We start from the raw sequence: 20535 nt of genomic DNA, 5'->3' as shown, positions 1-20535 counted from the left end.
TATTTGCGATTCTCAAATAGCAATTTTTTTGAGAATCGCTATTTGAGAATTGCAAAATGGTATGTATATAAATATTCGCAATTTTTTTGCGATTTCTCAAAATTCCTTCATTGCGATTAGAAAATTGCTAATCGCAATGAAGGAATAATTTCCCATTCATTTCTATGGGCCAGGAGGCCCATAGGAAGGAATGGGAAGTTATTCTCAATTTGCGTGGCGCAATTTGCTAACCGCTAATTAGGAATAATTTCAATGGTGCCAGAGTGTCATAAGGACACCCTGCTGCACCCCTGAAATGTACATGTGTGCACATATGGCACACAAGAGCATGTATGAGCGCCACACGGCACCTTTACAAATGCAAAAAAGTGCATTTGTAAAAGAATTTGCAAATTACCACCAACTACAAGTTGGTGGTAATTTGCGATTTCTTAGTGTAAATTCGCAAAACTTAATTGCTTCTTACATAGCATTTAAGGAATCGCAATTTGCGATTCCTTAAATGCTTACGCAATATTAAGGAATCGCAAATTTGCGATTCCTTAATATTGCGATGCGTTTTAGTTGATACATTGCATTTTCTGATTTTTTTTGTCGCAAACGCTGCTTTTTACCGAATCGCAACGTTTGTGACAAAAAAATCGTTTGATACATCTACCCCTAAATGCTGTTGATTTAGTTTGTGCCAACCTATTACCACAAACGTGGCCTCCATTTTAATCGGGCTTTGCCAGTGCTCTCAGTGCAGAGCTCTGGAACCTTCTATATCTAAGATGGAAGAACCTTCTATGCGGTTCTAGGTGAAAATCCCAAAGAAAGACCTTTCACTTGACAGTAGAGCTGCGCGAATTTTGATACGTTTTTCATCCTTAAATTCCTGAGTTTTTTTTTAAAAGTTTGCAATCTTGTAGAGCTTCAGTTAGTTTAAAATAAATCGTTCCGGAGAAAAAACCCGCTTCTAAAAGTAGGCTTGCAGGAGAAAAGTTAAGCAGAAAAGTCTACTGTTCTAGACAGAATACATTATCTTACAAAAAACAATTTGCAGAGGAAATTCCAACAAACTCCCAAAACTGGCTAAAGTGCAATAGGTGCTTGCTTTTCAATGTCAACCACCTCTGCAGTAAAGTAGCACCACGCCACCAAATCACTATTCTCCAACGACAGCAAACAGCTCTGGGAAACAAAGCTGCTCCAGCTTTTCAGATCTTCCCAGACTGGTGAGCATTGCAGCTCATCCGATTGAACCTCAGAGGTTGCCGGGGACGCGCCACCAGGAACTGTAGGAATTTTCCCTACAAGAATTGACTCCGGAAATCACGCCTTAATGTACACACAGGCGGTGACAATTCGAGATTAAAGGTCGGTGCGACGCGATATAAAAGGTCGGGAGCTGGGCAGACAAACAAAACCTCACACCGCCACTGACTGTCGCAAAAGGATGTTGGGACCACTGCTTTGTGTCTTTGCTTAGCAAGTCCAGCCTGAGTGAGAGGCCGTAGAGGACTGTGGGGGATGTAGCTGGCGATGCTGATAACATTGGTAAACAGGATGGGCGGCAAAACATTAATCGAAGAAGGAATTGACCCAGACACAGGCTCAGTCAACCTCAGGCAGACCTGTCAGCACCAACACAAATCACCCAATGAGGCGGGAGGGAGGATTCGAAGAGGGTTGGGGCTCCATGCTGAGAACTGCCCCATAGTCACTTCTGCACCCTTCTCCCATCAAACCCACTGCCCCTCCTGAAAACAATAGCTCTCTTAGGATGCTGACCACCGTTGACCGGTTCAAAACCCTTAGGGTTTCATCCATGCGGAATTGTGTGACGCCGACAGTCTTCTTGCTGCCCGGCCCCATGCCAATGTGAAAGGGCAGGATTGCACCAGATTTAAGGCTGGTCATTCCTGTCCTTGTCCCACTGCACTGGCGCGCCATGGTGCAAGGGCGCTACCCTTGCAGGCAGGATTTTTTTGTGTGCAGAAAGGGGTACCAATCCTGAGAGGTGTCCTCCTCTTACTATGCAGAAAGCAGCACACATAGAGAGAGGAAAAAACAAGGAGAAATACAAATATTTCTCCTCGCTACACCTGCTCTGGGGAGGCGTAAGGTTTTGGCGGTACTCCAGGCTTACTTGATTAGGTAAATATGGTGCAGCATCAAAATCCATGGCTCCTGCCTGGGAAAACACACTGCAACGCCCATGGAACGCCTCCTTGACGAAGAGAAAGGGAAGGCAGCGACTTGCGCTGCTTTGTCGCACTCCATGTCTATGATGCCTTTCAAAGCCAAGCAGAGTAGCTTTGTATTGCCTCATAGACATGATTGAGAGGTTTACGCCACCGGAGTGTCAAAAATAGTCACTCTCCAGCAGTGTAAGCCTCTCATAAATAAACCCCCAACTGTACATTCATTTCTCAGAGCCTCCAACGCCAAGCTGGAAGCCCACTCCGTGCAGGGGACTGCAGCAAGCCTTCCCTGTCACTGATCAGTTTAATATGTATTCTGAGGTCAAGGAGGCGGTTGGATGACGGAATATCAAAATATAAATATTGTGTGCAAACATTATAGCCATAATATTAAATACCAAAATATCATGAAAAAAGTACATGTAGGCAATGGCGCAACTAGGATTAATGGCGCCCATGGCAGCCCTGGCGTTTGCCTCTTGCGGTGGCCGTGTGTAAGAGATGTTGAGGCCACAGCCCCTAAAACTCGTGCCACCCGGGGTGGACCGCCCTCGCAACCCACCTTGCTACGCCACTGCATGTAGGTAAGTATAGATTAATAATTTGTAACTCCAAATTAAAAAAAGTTCATAAATGAACGTATATGTGGAGGTAATGATAGTAAATGTAGGTATTCTGTTTTCCCACAGTTAAAGATTTCAGTTTTTACCTCTGAACTTATTGCTTTAATATAATTTTTGAAAAATGATAAATGTGTTAATATTGATGCAAAATACATCTGTACCATGATCCAACCTTCTGGTCACCTTGCTTCAATATTTTCTACAGACTGATGACCTGCCTTTAACTGATTGTTCAATCTGAGTATGACAGATCACCTGATTTCTTTTTTTCCTTCTCCCATCCTAGCTTTACACATAAGCTGTAGGTACCGCGGTGTCTACCATGTGGAAAAGAATGCGCGCTACAGCCTCTTGCTGGACGAGGCCATGCAACTGTGCGAAGCACTCAACAGCTCCTTGGCAACCATGTTGCAAATGCGCAACGCGTGGGACATCGGGTTTGAAACATGCCGGTAAGACATTAATATGGAAATTATAGTGTGCTAAGATCCAAACTGGTAAGTAGAGGCTAAATTTGAACTTGTTTTCAGAATGTTCACAGAATGTAGAAAGGCGTGATCAGTGAAAATTGCTCTTCTAGGGCCTGGTTTAGAGTTTGGTGGGCCGGTTACCCGGTCACACACATAAATGTTATACCGTCTGCTGTATTACTAATGCCATTTAATATAATGTACTCGTAATTATGCGGACAGTATATTCGTCACGTTTGTGACGGTAACCCGGTCAGCCAAACTCTAAATCAAGTCCTTAGTACTTATCTTTCTATGGTTTCCTTGTGGCTGTGGAGCGGTGGAAAATCAATTCTTTACTGTGGCTTCCACCATTTTTCTCTAGCAGCCCTTCTTGCATGACCTATCCATGGCATTGAACAGGATCCGCCTTCTTCCTCTCAAAAGTAATGTGAAATCACTGACTTCTATGATGTGAATGGAGCAGCTAATAAAGGGGGGTTGCGAGTAGGAGTGCCCTACAATGCACTACCTTGAAAAGCCAAAATTAAGCCACTGATGAAGTACATTCCAAGTCTGTGCTAGAACAGTTCCACACTTTTTAATGTTTCTCGTAACACAGTTGAAGATTCTGAAGTACGGTTTCTAATATGTAATTGAAAGATATATGAGTCAAGAAAACAGTATTTGGGATGGTGCAGACACAATTAAAAAGGACTGTACCACACAGACCAAGACAGGAGATATTCCAAGCCCAGCTTTGCTTCAGACACTGCGGAAACCTTGAGTGAGGGACTGTCGCTGACACTTCCACTAGAATGTGTGAGTGCCTAAACATATGAATCTCGAAGAGAGAAGATTACATAACATTACAAACATTCAGCAAATACCCGACCAATGTATTAAAACAATAGACCCTTAACAAATGAGGTATGAGGTATAACCAATCCTTGGATATATGCATAGTTTAAGGTAAGGGTAAGGCACTGGGTTGGAAACATTTCACCCAGGTGAGTTGATTGCCATAGTAGAGAGTACCCTAGGAGTGCCCTTCATGACACACATCTATATAAATGCTTTCTGCGTGTTGTCATTGTGCTGTGGAATGGCCGAATGATGACCGAACTGTATGAGAAGCAACTAATACATTCTAAAGTTGGGCCATCCCTTCACTCCCTCCTTGTTGAGCAACTCCCAGGTGTAAAACCTGGGTACAGCCGGTATCCCAGATAGAAGCAGCGAAGCCTAGGAGAAATGATTATTAATTTGCGGTGGGCTGCTCCAGACACCAGTGGATAGTAGTCCACCAATAGCAGCGCAGTTGAATTATCCAATCATGTTTGGGGTCCCTTTCCATAGCAGACAACAAGTTTTGTACATAGCCACTTGGCCATTTGTTTACAGAAAGAGTAGTAGACTGTTACAAGTAACATGTAAGAGGGGGCAGAGCTGCAGGCATGCTTTAGTACTGGGCTCAAATGTCCTATGAGCCCTTAGAAGGGCCCGGTCCAGATCTGCAGTACCTACATTGAGAACCTCTCTATAAACCTTACAGCAGTAGCATCAATTTACATGCTATTTACACTGATGCATCTGGTGTCCCACTGACTAGACAGGAAGTACACAAGGCGCCTCTTAACTGCACCCTCCTCTCCCGCTAATCAAGAGGCAGCTGTACAGGATTTTAGCCCCACCTCTACAGAGCTTTGTGTCCAATTTGGGAATGGCTCCTCCCAAAAGCGCCCCTGCTTATATCTCTCTTCACTGTGCAGGACTCCTATCCAACGGGCCTTTAAATTCCTTCTTTCCTCAGCTCCTTTCTGGGTCTACACACAATCATGCTTTAACGTTTAAAATATTTTTTGTTATTAACATTGGCATGAGCTCTAACCAGAAGCTAACCTTTAGAATTTATATCCTATACATCTAATTTCCACCTAGTGTCCCGAAGCATGCTGGACTTTAACTCTGTTCCCATTTTTTCACCTTTGTAATTTAAATGTTTTCATAAAAGCTCTAATATCTCTGAAGATTAGCAGGGTACTATACACCATAAATATAATTAAAAAATACCTAAATTAGAAAAGCAAGAGCATAAAGTACAAGACGTGTGTACATGTACAGTGCATGAAAAAGAATATTTGGATGGTTAGAAAAGGAAACAGACTATGCAGTTCCTGTGTTAATCAAGTGATTTTAGCAAATAAATCAACATTATTCCATTGTTTCTGGAATGCTAGTAGTGAAGGCACTAAAAAGAGAATGATTATTTCTGAAGTGAACAGTGGCTAAAATAAATAAGAAAGGGCTCACCTACTACCTTCGTATTTATTGAATCTCATGAGCCGCTTAGTGGAAGGGACAAAGGCTTAAATAGTGGGAGGGACAGAGGCTCACGTAGTGGGAGGGACAAAGGCTCAATTATTGGGAGGGACAAAGGCTTGCCTAATGGGAGGGACACAAGCTCACTTAATGGGAGGGACAAAGGCTTGCTTAGTGGGAGGGACAAATGCTCACTTAGTGGAAGGGACAAAGGCTCACTTAGTGGCAGGGACACAGGCTTGCTTAGTGGGAGGGACAAAGGCTCATTTAGGGGTATGAGCAAAGGCTCACTCAGTGGGAGGGGCAAACGCTCACTTAGTGGCAGGGACACAGGCTCACTTAGGGGATGGGACAAAGGCTCACTTAGTGGGAGGGACAACGATTCATTTAGGGGTATGGGCAAATCCTCACTTAGGGGATGGGACAAAGGCTCACTTAGTGGGAGGGACAAAGGCTCATTTAGAGGTAGGGGCAGAGGCTCATTTAGAGGTAGGGGCAAAGGCTCACTTAGGAGATGTGACAAAGGCTCACTTAGTGGGAGGGACAAAGACTTGCTTAGTGGGAGGGACAGAGGCTAACTTAATGGGAGGATGAAAGGCTCACTTAGGGGATGGGACAAAGGCTCACTTAGTGGGAGGGACAAAGGCTCACTTAGTGGGAGGGACAAAGGCTCATCTAGGGATAGGGTCAAAGGCTCACTCAGTGGGAGGGACAAAGGCTCATTTAGGGGTAGGGGTAAAGGCCACACTTAGGGGGGGACAAAGGCTCATTTAGTGGGAGGGACAAAGGCTAGTTTAGAGGGAGGGACAAAGGCTCACTGAAAGGGAGGGTCAAAGGTTTCCTTAGGGGGAGGGACAAAGGCTTACTAAGCAGGAGGAACAAATTTCTGCTCATATCAGCAGGTCCTTGGTAAATGTGGTCCAAGGAGCGCATTTATTCGACTACCTCTTGAGTGTCCCATTGAGAGAATTGTGTTCCCTAACCCCTGGTACAAGACTTTTCAGTGCACCAAACTAAACATATCTTGCCATTTTGGTGCTTTTAGACCATTTGCCCCACAATGGTGCCCTTTTGTGGCCATTCCCGGTGACGCAGGGGTGGGAGTTGGCTAAATCAACCTTACAATTCAAGGCCTGAACAATACCATTCATTAATATAAGAACCTCGCTATGAAATACTGCTTTGGCCCCAGGGGCGTAATGCAAGGCCCATGCAGCCCCTGCAACACAGGGAGATGGGGATGGGGCCCAAACCCTTCAGGGGGCCACATTCCACCCAAGTCCAATGAATATCGGTGAGATATGGGAGTACAGTTGTGTCATAAATCACAAGAAACAATACATTCTCACTCTTCAGTGGTTCTTAATTTTACTGATTTTCCCAACTATAAGATGCTGAGTTAGCCCTGTGCATGTTCAAACCTGTGACACACACACACATATATGCAACAGGCACATTAGTCTGCGTAGTCTTACCGTAACAAACAAATCAACATTCTCAAACTGGGAAGTGGGAGATTTCGAAATAAATCAGGGAACGCATTTTTCTCATTCACTATTATTGTAGCAGAGGCAATTTTAGTCGGGAGACACCTACAATAAAGTTATTTGTAGCTTAAAACATAGTCTCCCATCTGAATCGGGTGTATTGACACCTATGCCACTGAGTTTATTATGCTGTTCTAGCTAGATAGAGTACCCTGTGTACGTTTCACAATACATAATGGAGGTCTCACAGGAGTATCAATTTGAAAGTAATTGGTCCATATGGGTCCCGAATTTTAAACGGACAACTGGAGTTGTCTTTGTTGGTCCATCAAAATTTAGCCTACCTTTATCACCATTTGGATTTCCACACTCGATGTTGACCGGTTGTATTATATTCAAGGCTTTACAAGTGAAAGGCCCCAAATTTATGATCAACCTGGTGTGTAAATATACCCCTTCCCGCAATCTTAGATCTGCTCACAAAGATCTGTTAACTATCGCCTTAGTTAGGAGGAAGCGTCAAGATGGTAGCTCTTTTCAGTTCTTGGCCGCCTCTTTGTGGAACTCTCTGCCTTCCTCCTTGAGACAAAGCAATAGTCTCCTTAATTTTAGACACGTCTTTAAGACCTGGCTTTTCAGACAGGCATATCCTTAGATTAGTTTTCTGACTTTCATGTTGTTGTGCTGTTGTGTTGCTGTTCCCAAAAGTTTCGATAGCGCCATGAAGCCCATGGGCGTACGTGCGCTGTATAAATGAAATTTAACATAACATAACATAGCTACAAAACCTGACGTCACATATATTGAAGAAATATGACAGCGGCATTAATCAGTGGGCTGAAAAAGGGAACAACAAAAAAAACCTCTGCACATCTAACAAGACACCAGTCCAAATATTGGTGCTGTCTGGTACTTCTAAGGGGAGTAAGGTCAGAGTGAGGTTGTTTTGGCATTTCTTCCTATCAGGGACCTTTGTGAGTGGTTAATCTATCCACCAAACTTTAACTCAGTGCCTACGTTTACTTAGATAATAGCGAGCGCAAAGAATTGACCTGTGTATTTATCACCTTTTCCTCGAAATTGGAATGTGTACCCCGATAAGTGTTTCTTGTTATACAACTTACAAATCCAAGTTATGCTTCCAATAAAAATGGGTTTCGGCCACTGGCTTCTCATGCACTGAACTGTCTGTGTCTTAGCGCCTGTGTAGTTGCAGAAGCCTTCAATCACTTTCTACGTTTCATTGACGTAGAGCACGCTACACCCTACACATGTCCATTGCAGAAGTTATTCCTAAATCCACATGTGAAATTTTGTTTGTTATGAAAACCTTATGAAATATTCAATATCCATTTATCCTCTATGTGTTTTTTCTAAATACCTAGCGTACAGGGGTAGTAAACGCTATATAAATGAAATTTCAATTTTCACACATCATAGATGACCACATAAGTGGTAAAAACTTTCTACCATTAGTTACTGCAAACTGCAAATTACAAGTTGTTTTCAGCTCCCAGTGGCAATTGCTCTAGGCAAGCACATGTCATAGGTGACCCACATAGCCCAGTACTTTTGTATGTCTCCTAAGCAGCCAGGCCACGTGATTTAACCTGACCAATCAGTGCCCTTCATTGTTGCCTCCCTCCCGGAAGTTGTAATCAGCAGGCTGTGTGTGTTTCCCTCTGCAGATACGGATGGATTGATGGAAACATCGTGATCCCGCGTATCCACGAAAACCCCATATGTGCAGCTAATAACACAGGGGTGTATATACTTGTATCAAATATAACCGACAAGTATGACGCCTACTGCTACAATGCTTCAGGTAAGTGCTATGTTTACGCCAAGTGAAGCAGTATTACAAAAAACTGAGAGACAGAGTGGGCGTGAGCCTGCAGAAATAATAGCTGTAATAATGTATTTTGTACTTGGTTAAATTTACATGTAAGTGCTAGCTGTGAAGAGCTTCCCACCATCTAAGGTGGGGACTTTTGCAGTTATCAATAGTCCTCCTTGTCAGATCTGTTTTCCTAGACGTGTTACAGCCAGCACCCGTTGCCCACGCCAAGCATCCAAGGCTATCCTTGCCGCTAAAGAGGAGAGAAAAATGCTGCCCCCAGGGGTGCAGCTCACAGCAGCATGGGAAAACTAAGACTATGAAAACATCTTCTAATACAACATCAACTGCCAAATCTCAACCTTGCATGAATATCTCCCTGCAGAGGTTCTGGCCCGCTCCTCGTCCCACCATGAAGCCCTTTTTCCCAAATATGCTGGGCTGGAGTTAGAATAGTAAATCACCCTGCACTTAAAATGTGTGGGAAGTAAGTTTGGCTGGATCAGGAATTACCTACATGTCGGATATTTGTATGGAGATATTTCTGCGAGGATAATATTCTAGCAATGTATGTTTTGGAGTCTATCAGCCTGATTTGGATCTCCGCGGGTGGGTTCCTGCGTCACAACGGTGACAAATATCCCATCCGCCAAAATATAAATCCCAATATATCCTATGGGATTTAGAATCCGACAGACTAGATATCCATCACCGTTTTGACAGAGTAAGCCATCCGCCAAGATCTCAATCGGGCACTATGTTTTTGCAGTCTATAGTTTCTTATGGAACCATTGCTGAAACCTCACCCTGGGCTGCTGATTTACTGATGAGTACAAACCAGAATCTCTGGCATGTGAGATAAAAAAACACTAAACCACCACCAACAAGAGCATTCAACTCCAACCCGCCTCCTACTATATTTCACAGATATACTGCACTGATTGCTTATGGAGTGGCTGAACGTGTCCAGGTTGTCAACATCCGAGAATTTCTATAACAGGTTTGACCTGCTGAAATTTACAGAGGGAAAAATGTGTGGGTTGAAGTGTTTTTCGTACAAAACTCGTACGCGCAAGAGTCTTAACAGAAGGTACTGCACATATCGTAATTAATGAGACTGCCCATTATTGGGGTCCTAGACTTGTTCTATTAGGCCTTTCATGGTCCAGATGATGGGATTTGAAGATTCATTGTTTTGGTGAAGAAATTATAACTTTACATATCAAACAAGAGAAAATTGGAGTTTTCTTCTTGAGTTAGAAAAAGAACACAGGCACTTCGCCTTGCACAGCTAATCCTGTCTTGAGACATTTCAGACATCCCTAAAACTGGCCATCATTACTAGTAGTGCGGAATAGTGTGCTGTATTGCCACTATGGGTTAATGGAACTTGTGGAGTTACCTAAAAACGTAGCGAGATTCCGTAGAGTTCCACGAGCGGCAGAGTTTGGTACATCACGTTGCTTGTACTGATTATTAGCACTGGGAGTTTGTCTCGCTCTGTAAAATCAACGCATACAGCACCACGCCAGAAGGCGATGCTTCTTTCTGCAGCTCAAGTAGATTTTCTGCTTAAGTGGCAGCTTTCACAATGCGAGCGATAGCAACCTGCTGTTACCGACCACTGTGAGAAATCTCGCTGGGAGGCGGTCCAGCGATCAACTTTCCCCCTCGCTAACTTCCTTTTGGCGAGCTGCATATGACAAAAAACTCTGCCACAAAGAGGTCGGGAGGAGTGGGGTTTACCACCCACCCCTAATTACAACACCGTATAAGCATCACTACCTCCAGATGAGGTATTTACCAGGTTTAGCAAATACCTCCTTTTCCAGTTTCTCAACTTGGAAATGAGTCATAACAGGGGAAATCGGTATTAAACACTGCATTGCACATGCTTTTCCGTTTTCCGCGCCTTTTCCTAGATATATTTTAACTAGTTTGACCTGCTTAAATCTAACAGGGGAAACTGTAAGGGTGTGCCAATTACACAAATCGTAATACTTGTTTGCTCAATGATTGGACTCAGTCCTATACTTGAGGTATGGCCTAAGTAGGATTAATAAGTGGCAGCCCTGCTCTGTTGAGCACTGTTGATATGCTCAGGTGGCTTCACATTACCTTTTAGGGGATGAGAAGCCAAAGTTAATAGGTAGCTGACATTTCAGGAATTCTTGAATTCACAGACGGAACTGGAGTTGTGTGGAGTTAAACAGTACATTTGTCATTTGTCTCCCTGTATGTTGATGGACCTTAGCATTGGAACCAAGACGAAAAGTAAGATAACCCAATTTCATTGAAAAGAGTGGGAATGACACACCACCACCACGTTGCCAACTTGAGGGATTCTTATACTGTGAAATACGCAAGGGAAATTATGGGAATGGACCTAAGCATGCTGCATCTAAGCCTCCCATCCTAAGAGTTTACAACTAATGGAGATAAGATGCAGGGGGTGCAGTTTGACGTTGTTTACTCTATTATCTTGGCATTGACCATGCACCACAACTTGTCATGGCTGCTGGCAGGGGGTGTTGCGATAGGGCAAGTATTTGATGGACTCCTCCACATCTGCAGTCCTGGTCAACTGTGGTTGACTGTACACTTCAGACACACCTGTTGATCTCCAGCAGATGATACATGGCCTTCTCTTGATGTCCTGAGAGTGAACCTCTATCAGTATAGAGACAGTGTTGCCTTGTAGCCGGCAGACTGTATTAGGCAGACCAGGGCTTAGAGACCCTAGGATCGGCAAGGCAAAGTCAGAAATGGCCTGCAAACAAAGGTCTGAGTAAGGAAAGGCTGGGACTCTAATCAAGCTCTAAGTGTTGCCTTCGATAGGTTGTGCTCCGCTGGGGGGAGTCAAGTGGTTGGGAGGGTTGATGTAGCGCTAGAGGTCCACGATAAGCAAAAAACCTCATCCCCGTTACCACATACGAGATGACCCAAAGAAGAATTGGGGAATGTTAAATACACAGCTGCATGACGGGGGCCCGAAGCTCAAAATGAAATGGATTCCTGTTTCAGCAGAGGGACACCAAAATGGTCTCACACATGAGGATGCACCCCCAAGGGATTGAAAGGTGGGGGACAGTACACAGAGATACAAAGTCTATGGAAATCTTTCTAGCTGGAGTGACAGAGAAAGGAGATGCCACCCACAGCTATCGGAGATGAGTGCGGCTATCTGCCCCTCAGGGATGTCTTTAAACAGGGAACTAGCCGCTGGGCATGCAACTTGTTTCTGAGCTTGTCCTGCCACCGGCGAGGGTCAGTTGCTTGCCTGAGTCCAGCACTTTAGTGGAACACACAAGCCTACCAATAACTCCTGCCACTTCCCTTGGTACATTGAGGGTAAAGGGCACCCACCTGGAGTCTATGTTCTCACATCCAAGATGGGGGTCCTACCTTTACCTTGTCTGTCGCCCTGGTGAATCTGAGTCAGACACATGACGTCATCTCTGGAAGGGAGAAATTATTATGACGTGTGATGTCTGTCGTCTAGACTTTTAGAGGCTCTGGCATGCTAGGAATCCCCAGATTACCCTGCCAACCCATCCACCTTACCAAAAAAGCTGGTAGGGCTCTCTGAGTGATAACCAATATGAGGCTGCAAGAACTTGTTGTGAATTGCGTAACCTTTTCGCCCCTCCTCCCAGTACTAGACCTAAAAAACGGCGCCTCTCCTATTTTGGGGCAGAATCTCTTGCTGCTTATTCTGCGAAGGATTGTCCCACACTCACCCAGTAAGGGTGGGGTCGGAGGAGATAGCATTCTCAAGATTCTCATAAGCCCCTCCACCCACCCCGGTGCCCTTGCTATATGAGTGGTTCCTTTGAAATGTAACACAATGTACTTCCTGATAATATACAAGTGTACGCTCCTGGCTAGAGCACTAAAGTACGTACCACCTTTGTTCGGTGGTACGTAATTTATTTTCTTACTACAAGGCACTCCTCACTTGGCCATGTGGGCACGGGGTGTTGATGCGGGCACGGGCTGGACTATGCTGTTACTTGGGATGACACCTATATTTCATATCGTCACTTTTTCGGGATCCCATGCACGGTCAAGGAAATGTACAGGGCAGGAGACCAGAATCTCTTTGTACTGCAAACACGGCACTATGCCAGAGTTTTGCTTGGTCTGGCGGTACAGTGGACTGATGCATTCTCTGCAGAGACCTGTAAGTATCTTCGTCTGTTCTATGAAGAGTGATAAATAATGTGTTTCCGGCTCAAGAAACTGTTTGTCCTTCTTCCATTTCGGCACCGAGACAGTAGCAACAGCCAAGAGATGCGTCTTCCTTTGCCGAGGTCTCTCAAGCCTCACCGAGTTTCCCCACTTTATGCCTTGATCTGAAGCTGCCACACACCATCCTGGAACCAGTTGGAACCAGTTTAGAAATGCGAGACTCATGCAGGCCTCTGGCAGTGACAACAGCGGTTATTCTGTTTTTACTTCCTGGCATTGCTTAAGTACTTCCGGTCTCTTTCATCCTGGCAGCAGAGGGTGGGGCCATGCTCTGTTCTGTTGGAGCCCTTGCCCTTGCGGAGGCAGGTGTAGTTACTAAACTGGCATTGATGGCATTTGGGCCTCTTTTACATCCTTGTCATCGCACCCACGTGCCACCAGCCAAATGTCACTTCTATTCACTACCCTGACAAACAAAATGCCTCAATAGACATATTGGGGACGTTCATTTTTCAAACCTATATCACCCTCAAAAAGTGTTTATACGGTATTGATCTTAATGGGAGCACCCTCGTCAGCACCTGGTCTCATCTGCATTTGTTTTATGTTGACAGATATGCTATTGTAAATTGGTGTCAAGTTCATCTGAGGCGTTGGCTTACAGAGGCGAGAATGCAGAATTTAATATCCTACTTATGGGGTGAAGATTATCTTCTTGGTAACTCTTCAACTATAAGAGAAATTTCCCACACACATAGTTTTGTGATTGATTTTTTGCAGGCAATCCTAAAGATGTTTTATTACTTTTTTCCATATTAAGCTGGTATCTTTTTAAAATTCGCTAAGGCAACTTCATCGGTTTCATAAACTCATATTCTCTTAAATGAAATCTTATAATCAAAAATTGGATTAAAGCTATTAAACTTATAATTACTCCTTTATATTCCATAAAACACATTTCCCCTGCAACCCAGTGATAGCATCTCAGAATGCAAGCTGCATGCTTTACAAACAGGTTATGGATGCTCTAAACATCAAAGTCAATAATTTCGCAGAAAATGTTATCCTTTAGTCGAATTTGTGTCATCTGTAAATACAAATACAGCGTACATAATGCTGTTTCTCTTTTTTACACGCAGAAACTCGTGAAAAGGTGTGTGACAAGATTAATTTGCCAGAAAACTATCAATTCCATGTGCCCATTGACACCAGCCTACAAGGTAATGTGCAAGTTACGTAAAGTGAGTGCAAATTTAGGAACGATTTAACACATTTTCGCACACTAGTCCAACTTGGGAGTGCCAAATGTTCCAGGTAGGCGGTGGACCGGGCAGCCTCGAACGGCCCGGCGGATGCCTCGGGCCGCCTGGCAGAATGCCCCTTGTGCAGTTGTGCACCCTGTAAACATGAGCTGTGCAGAAGAGCCTGTGAGGGGCGAGTGTTTGTTTATTAGGTGACTAGGAGGGAAGAGCTGTGCACATCTCCCGCTGATGCATATTTACAGATGTAATGTTTTACTTTTGCAGATGTTAATTAGAAGCAATACAAATGCCTTTAGTCAAGGTCACTGGCATTATTTTACTGCAAAGAAAAATGCATTACACGGCAGCGAAAGGCAAATTATTTTACATTTTTTGTGATAAAAGGTTAATTATGCAACCATTATATGGTAAAATTATCCAGCTAGTTTGACGTTTTACATTTTTAAAACGATGATACAAATGCCTTACAGTTTTCATTTGTAAGAAAAAAGAAAAATAGTTAATGTTCTTTTGAAACTTGACACTGACAATAAAGTGTTGCTGTTTTAACCGCAAGGAATAGCTACTTATTTAGGGTACCCCACATGGAAATCCATGCATTTTATGAATTTCTGTAAATTAACCATGGAAGTTTTGAGAATCCCAAAAGATTAGAAACTTTGCAACATATGTGACTCTAACAGTTGCTAATTTCTTTGTGAATGAGATAATATACAACCTCCGAACTGTGATCACACTTAGCTAACAAACACAAAAACACAATTTTATTAATGTGTAGGTTTGCAAATGTGGATAATGGAGTGATGTCTCATACTGTCCATTTTCCATGATATAGTTTGTTTTTAATGTTTTACTAACACTTTTCAAACAGATATTTAGCTGCCCAAGAAGTTATCCTGATAGGGCAGTACCTTTAATGGCCTGTAGGGCGGCGCTCAACCTTTTGCATTGTCTCACACTGATAAGGCGGGTGAATAGAGAGACTCATTGTAGTGTCAATTATAGAGAAAGCGGCCATATGTCGGGCTTTGTAAGAATAAACACACAGATGTGGTTGACTCCATGATCGGAGTCTCTTTGCTAGAGTTGGTTTTGAAAATGCAAATTTCACCCCACGATAGCTGCCTTAGAATGAGATCTTGTGGAATGTTGGGAACACCTACAACTTCTTTCTTTCTACGCATCAAAACCTACTCTGACTTATGCTCCATCGCCATCAGTTTTATCCTCCACTCACCAATAAACACATACTGCTCTTCCCTTCTCATCATCACACCAACACTTCCCTTGAATGCCCAAGAAGGCTTTACCACGCCGCCGTTACCACTCAAATGTCTTTACCACACATGACTTTTTAATTCAGTTGCCTTTACTACGCATTCTTTTACCATGCAAGGTAAGTATATATGTTAAAAATAACAGTATGTTAACTTTAGGGTTTGCGGGTAGGTAGCAGTAAAGCAATATTAGGTGATTTTAGGCTTTAAGGGTTGGTAGTGGTGACGAGAGGATATGGTAATTTTAGTGTTTAGGGGTGAATACTTGTTAGAGTGGCTAGGGTAAATTTAGTGTTTAGGGGTGGGTAGTGGTAAACATTGGTAAGCACAATTTTAGGATTTTGAGGTGAGCAGTGGTAAAGGAAGTAAGGGTAATTTTAGACTTTGGTGGTGGATAGTGGTTAAGGGAGGTATGGATAATTTTAGGGATTAGGGGTGCGTATTGGCAAAGGGTGGTAAAGATAATTTTAGGATTTAGTAGTGAGTAGTAGTAATGGGAGGTAAGGGTACAGTTAGGGTTATGGGGTGGATGGGGGTAAAGAGAGGTTAGGGTAAATATAGGGTAATGGGGTGGGTAGTGGTAAAGGGAGAGTAGGGTAGTTTTAGGGTTTAGGGTTGAATACTTCCAATGGGTGGTTAAGGTAATTTGAGGGTTCAGGGATGTGCAGTGTTAAAGGGAGGATAAGGTCATTTCATTGTTTAGGAGCGAATACTGGTAAAGGTATGGTAGCGTAATTTTAGGGTTTATGGGTGGATAGTGGTAATGGGTGGTAAGGGTTCTGTTAGTGTTATGGGGCGAATACTGGTAAAGGGTGGTTGGGGTAATTTTAGGGTTTAGGGGGTGATCAGTGGTAAAGGAATTCTGGGTAATTTTTGACTTTGGTGGTGGATAGTGGTAGAGGGATGTATAGGTAACTTTATGGTTTAGTGATAAAGAGAGGTAAAGCTTATTTGATGGTGGGTAGTGTTAAAGGGAAGGTAGGGACATTTTAGTGTTATGGGGTGAATACTGGTAAAGGGTGGTAAGCACAATATTAGGATTTTGGGATGAGCAGTGGTAAAGAAAGTAAGGTTAATTTTAGACTTTGGAGTGGATAGTGGTCAAGGAAGGTATGGTTAATTTTATGGTTTAGAGGTGGGTATTGATAAAAGGAGGTAAAGTTAATTTTAGGGTTTAGGGGTGAGTAGTGGTAAAGGGCAGTTAGGGTAATTTTGGGGTTTAGGGGTGTGTAGTGGCAAAGGGTGGTAAACATAATTTTAGGATTTAGTGGTAGTTAGTAGTAATGGGAGGTAAGGGTAAATTGAGGGTTTAAGAGGTGGGTAGCGGTAAAGAGAGGTAAGGGCAAATATAGGGTTTTGCAGGGGGCAGTAGTAAAGGGAGGTAAAAATTACTAGGATTTTGGAGGTGGTAGTAGTAAAAAGAGGTATGAGTAATTTTAGGATTTAGGTGTTGGTTGTTGTAAATTGAGGTAAGAGTATAGTTAATATATATGGGGTGGGTAGCAGTAAAGGAAGGTTAGAAGTAGATAAAATAGGTGGGAGATTGGGGGTGATTTCCTCTTAAAAAGAGAGTAATAAAATGTAATGTTACATTTGGGGCTTAGGGGTAGACAGTGGTAAAGGAAAGAATGGGGAATTTATGGTTTAGTGGTGGATAGTGGTATAAAAAGGTTAGGTGTAAATTACAAAAAAGTGGCTGGCCTGGGATGGTTTTTACCCTAAAAAAGAAATTAATTAAATCAAATATTACAATTAGGGTTGTAGGTAGTGGTTAATTGAAGTATGGGTATTGTTAGAGATTCAGGTAGTGGTAATGGTAGATTTGTAGTAGTGTAAAATAAAAAGGGTCCCCCAAAAATGAAAATAAATTAGTATTACATTAAAATGTATTGATACATATATATATATATATATATATATATATATATATATATATATATATATATATATATATATATATATATATATATATACATATATATATATATATAGATGTGGGTTTTACTCAGCTTAAATATAATTATATGATTGGTAAAGGAATTCGTGGTAAGGGCATGCATGATAAAAAACTACTAAAGGCTACTAGGTAAAGGCATGGGTAGTAAAGGCATGTATTGTTATTTCATACAACCCCTCATCACTTACCTGACCTTTTTGTGTTATCATTCTGACCTTCATTGTCCCGCTCACAGTGAGCGGCCTTAAACCATGCCCCACCCCTTATCTCATAACGGTGCCTCATGCCACTCCTTATCAATGCATCTTGCCCCATTACCTTCGCTGCTGCCTATCATTTACAAGGCAGAGGATCAAGTTGGCTGTATTGATGCAGCTTGGTATGTTACATGGTCCTAAGGCAAGTCAACTACACTGAAAAGACCAAGTATCCTATGACAGCAGATCTTCGCTTTCCTGTTCAGGTTTCTTACATCTGTATTTGAAAGGGGTTTGAAAAATGCTTGAACAGTGTTAAATCTTACAATATGTCATTACAGACCCAAAGCACCCGCACAGAACAGACACAGAAAAAGGACAGCAGTCTGGTGAGAATGTATCTGAAGATGGAACAGGTGACCCTCCGACCGAAGGCTCACATCATGTACAGCACCCCGAGGGGTCTTCTGACCAAGGAGCAGAGGAGGGAGTGACAACAGATACCCCTCACACTGGAGATCCACGTGAGGGATATCTTCCTGGTGGATTTATTGACCATGGATCCCATGATGACTCAACAGATGGGCCCAATCCTGAAGACCCTCGTCATGGTTCTCATGTCGATGGATTAGATGATGATGATGCAACAGATGCTCCCCGTCCTGGGGATTCAGGTCAAGATGGTCATACTGGTGGATCTCCTCACCGTGGGTCAGATGACACCACCGATGCCACTCACCCTGGCCATCCCCATCATGGGCACCATGCTAATGAATCACCTGATGAAGAACTAGGTTATGTTACAGATGAGCCCTTTCCTGATGGTTCCCCCCACTCAGAATCCACTACTGCCATGGATGAACACAAAAGACCTGGATTCAATCCCAGCATTGATTTGACTGATGACCGTTATCCTGATGATACACATTATGATGACGACACAACAGAGACTCCTCAACCCGGAGGTTCACATCACGGATCCCATGGTGGTGGATCTCGTGGTTCCAGTGACACAACAGATGCCACTCATCCTGACCATTCTCATCATGGACACCATCCTATTAAACCATTTGACCAAGAACCAGGTGATGTGACAGATGAGCCCTTGCCTGACGATTCAGACCCCTCTGCATCCACTAGTGCCACAGACAAACCCGAAAGACCTGGATTCCCTCCAAGCATTGATGCTGCTGTTACAGACTCATCAAATGCTGCTGGACATCCTGATGTGAATGTACTCAGTGTCACAGAATCAGAGGGTTCAGACATGCCAAATGTTGTAGATTCAAATGCCGGCACGGACAAATATCACGGTCGGCGTCATCAAACTAAGCCTAATGCCTGGCATCCTTTTGATAAAGATGACAGTCATTCAGGTAACAGTGTCACGTACACTGATGAGGCTCCTGTCAGTCATGAGGACCATGCTGCAGGAGTAGGGGATTCAGAAAGTTATGTGGATGGTAATTCCCCACATGATAGCAATTTAGATGATAATTTTGAAATCACAGACGGAGACTTACTATATTCCAAACCCACCGGAGACCCAGAAGGTGCTGTTGTTCGTCCCGATGGAGCCCAGCCTGGTGAAGAAGATGGCCCAGCATCCACAAGCAGTAAGAACATTGTCAATTTTGTATTCTTCTTTATACTTGTAGGGCCTGATTCACAAAGGTAACTTACACTTTTCAGTAATTTGCACTTCGGAGTAAGTTTACTATTTTTCGTAGTCACTAACTGCAAGTGTAAATTTATTGCAAAAGTGCATGTTACATGTCTCCGTCCCCTTTGTGAAGCAATTTGCTTACTTTTGTATGGGTGTGTGATGTCCTCCTTGAACTCCTCCCTTGCTTTCCCTAAGTCCCCCTTAGTCCTCCACAATCCCATCACCTTTAGCAGTAATTCTGCCCCTTTTTCCATCCACCCCCACCACAAAGTGCAGTTTGTGAATCAGGCCCGTAGTGTGTGTACCGCAGAGTTCAGATTGAAATTCATTGTGGAAATATTTTACTAAATGTGCGGAAAAAAAACAATCAGAAAAAGATAGATATATTATCAAGCTAAAAAAACGGTTATCGGATGGCAAAGTTACTTAGAAAGTGATTTCATATTAGGATGCATAAAGGATGGGTGGATGAATGACTAATGACTATGAATGAGTGGCTGTGGAAAAGCCATACTTGAAATTTATTGCAAAGACTTTAGAGGCCTTTACTCCGTCCATTAGGTCGGAGCACTACATTACGTCTGCCACCCTGACGGGTCATAGACCGACATATTTAGAGATCATTTAAAGTTCTCTATATCTTTTGAAGTACCGCCAACACAAACCTTTAAAGGTAGTATAAGCTTTGTGGACAAAGTCGTCAGTTTTGATGGCCATCCACCAAATGTTATCTTTTTCAAAAACTAGTTTACAACGTGGAAGTCTGATTTTGAAAACAAATAACTAATGACTGCCACACCCAGGACGTTTTTTCCCTGATTGTGTCATTATTTTTCTGTTCAGCACCGCCAGGTTTTGACTGGTGGTGACAGACAGTAAACAAAGAAGGACCGGAAGCAGGGTGGTCGGTCTAGTGACCTTACTCTGACGGTAAGCACTCTGTCAGTTTGTTGGCGTAAGCTTTCTGTCTACAGAGCAAACAGGGGCATCACTGATGGACAGCTGGCAGTCTGACTCTAAATAGGGTGGATAGACCAGGAGTTTGTCATGTTTGTGTCCTGAACATAATAAACAAAGAAAT

The 20535-nt window shown here is 43.1% G+C and overlaps 1 protein-coding gene across 1 annotated transcript in view; it reads left to right on the top strand.

Annotated features, from left to right (window-relative positions):
- CD44 (CD44 molecule (IN blood group)) overlaps positions 1-20535 on the top strand; it is a 157661-nt gene that overhangs the window by 91895 nt on the left and 45231 nt on the right. The window contains exons 2-5 of the mRNA XM_086959545.1: positions 3096-3261; positions 8756-8892; positions 14235-14315; positions 18130-19404. Of these exons, the coding sequence (XP_086815671.1) occupies positions 3096-3261; positions 8756-8892; positions 14235-14315; positions 18130-19404 (1659 nt within the window). The remainder of the gene's footprint in view (positions 1-3095; positions 3262-8755; positions 8893-14234; positions 14316-18129; positions 19405-20535) is intronic.

The sequence above is a fragment of the Lissotriton vulgaris genome, chromosome 2_2 (assembly GCF_964263255.1).
Source record: "Lissotriton vulgaris chromosome 2_2, aLisVul1.2, whole genome shotgun sequence".
NCBI lineage: Eukaryota > Metazoa > Chordata > Amphibia > Caudata > Salamandridae > Lissotriton > Lissotriton vulgaris.
The sequence above is the reverse complement of the archived record's forward strand: the minus strand, read 5'-3'. Positions and strand labels throughout refer to the sequence as shown.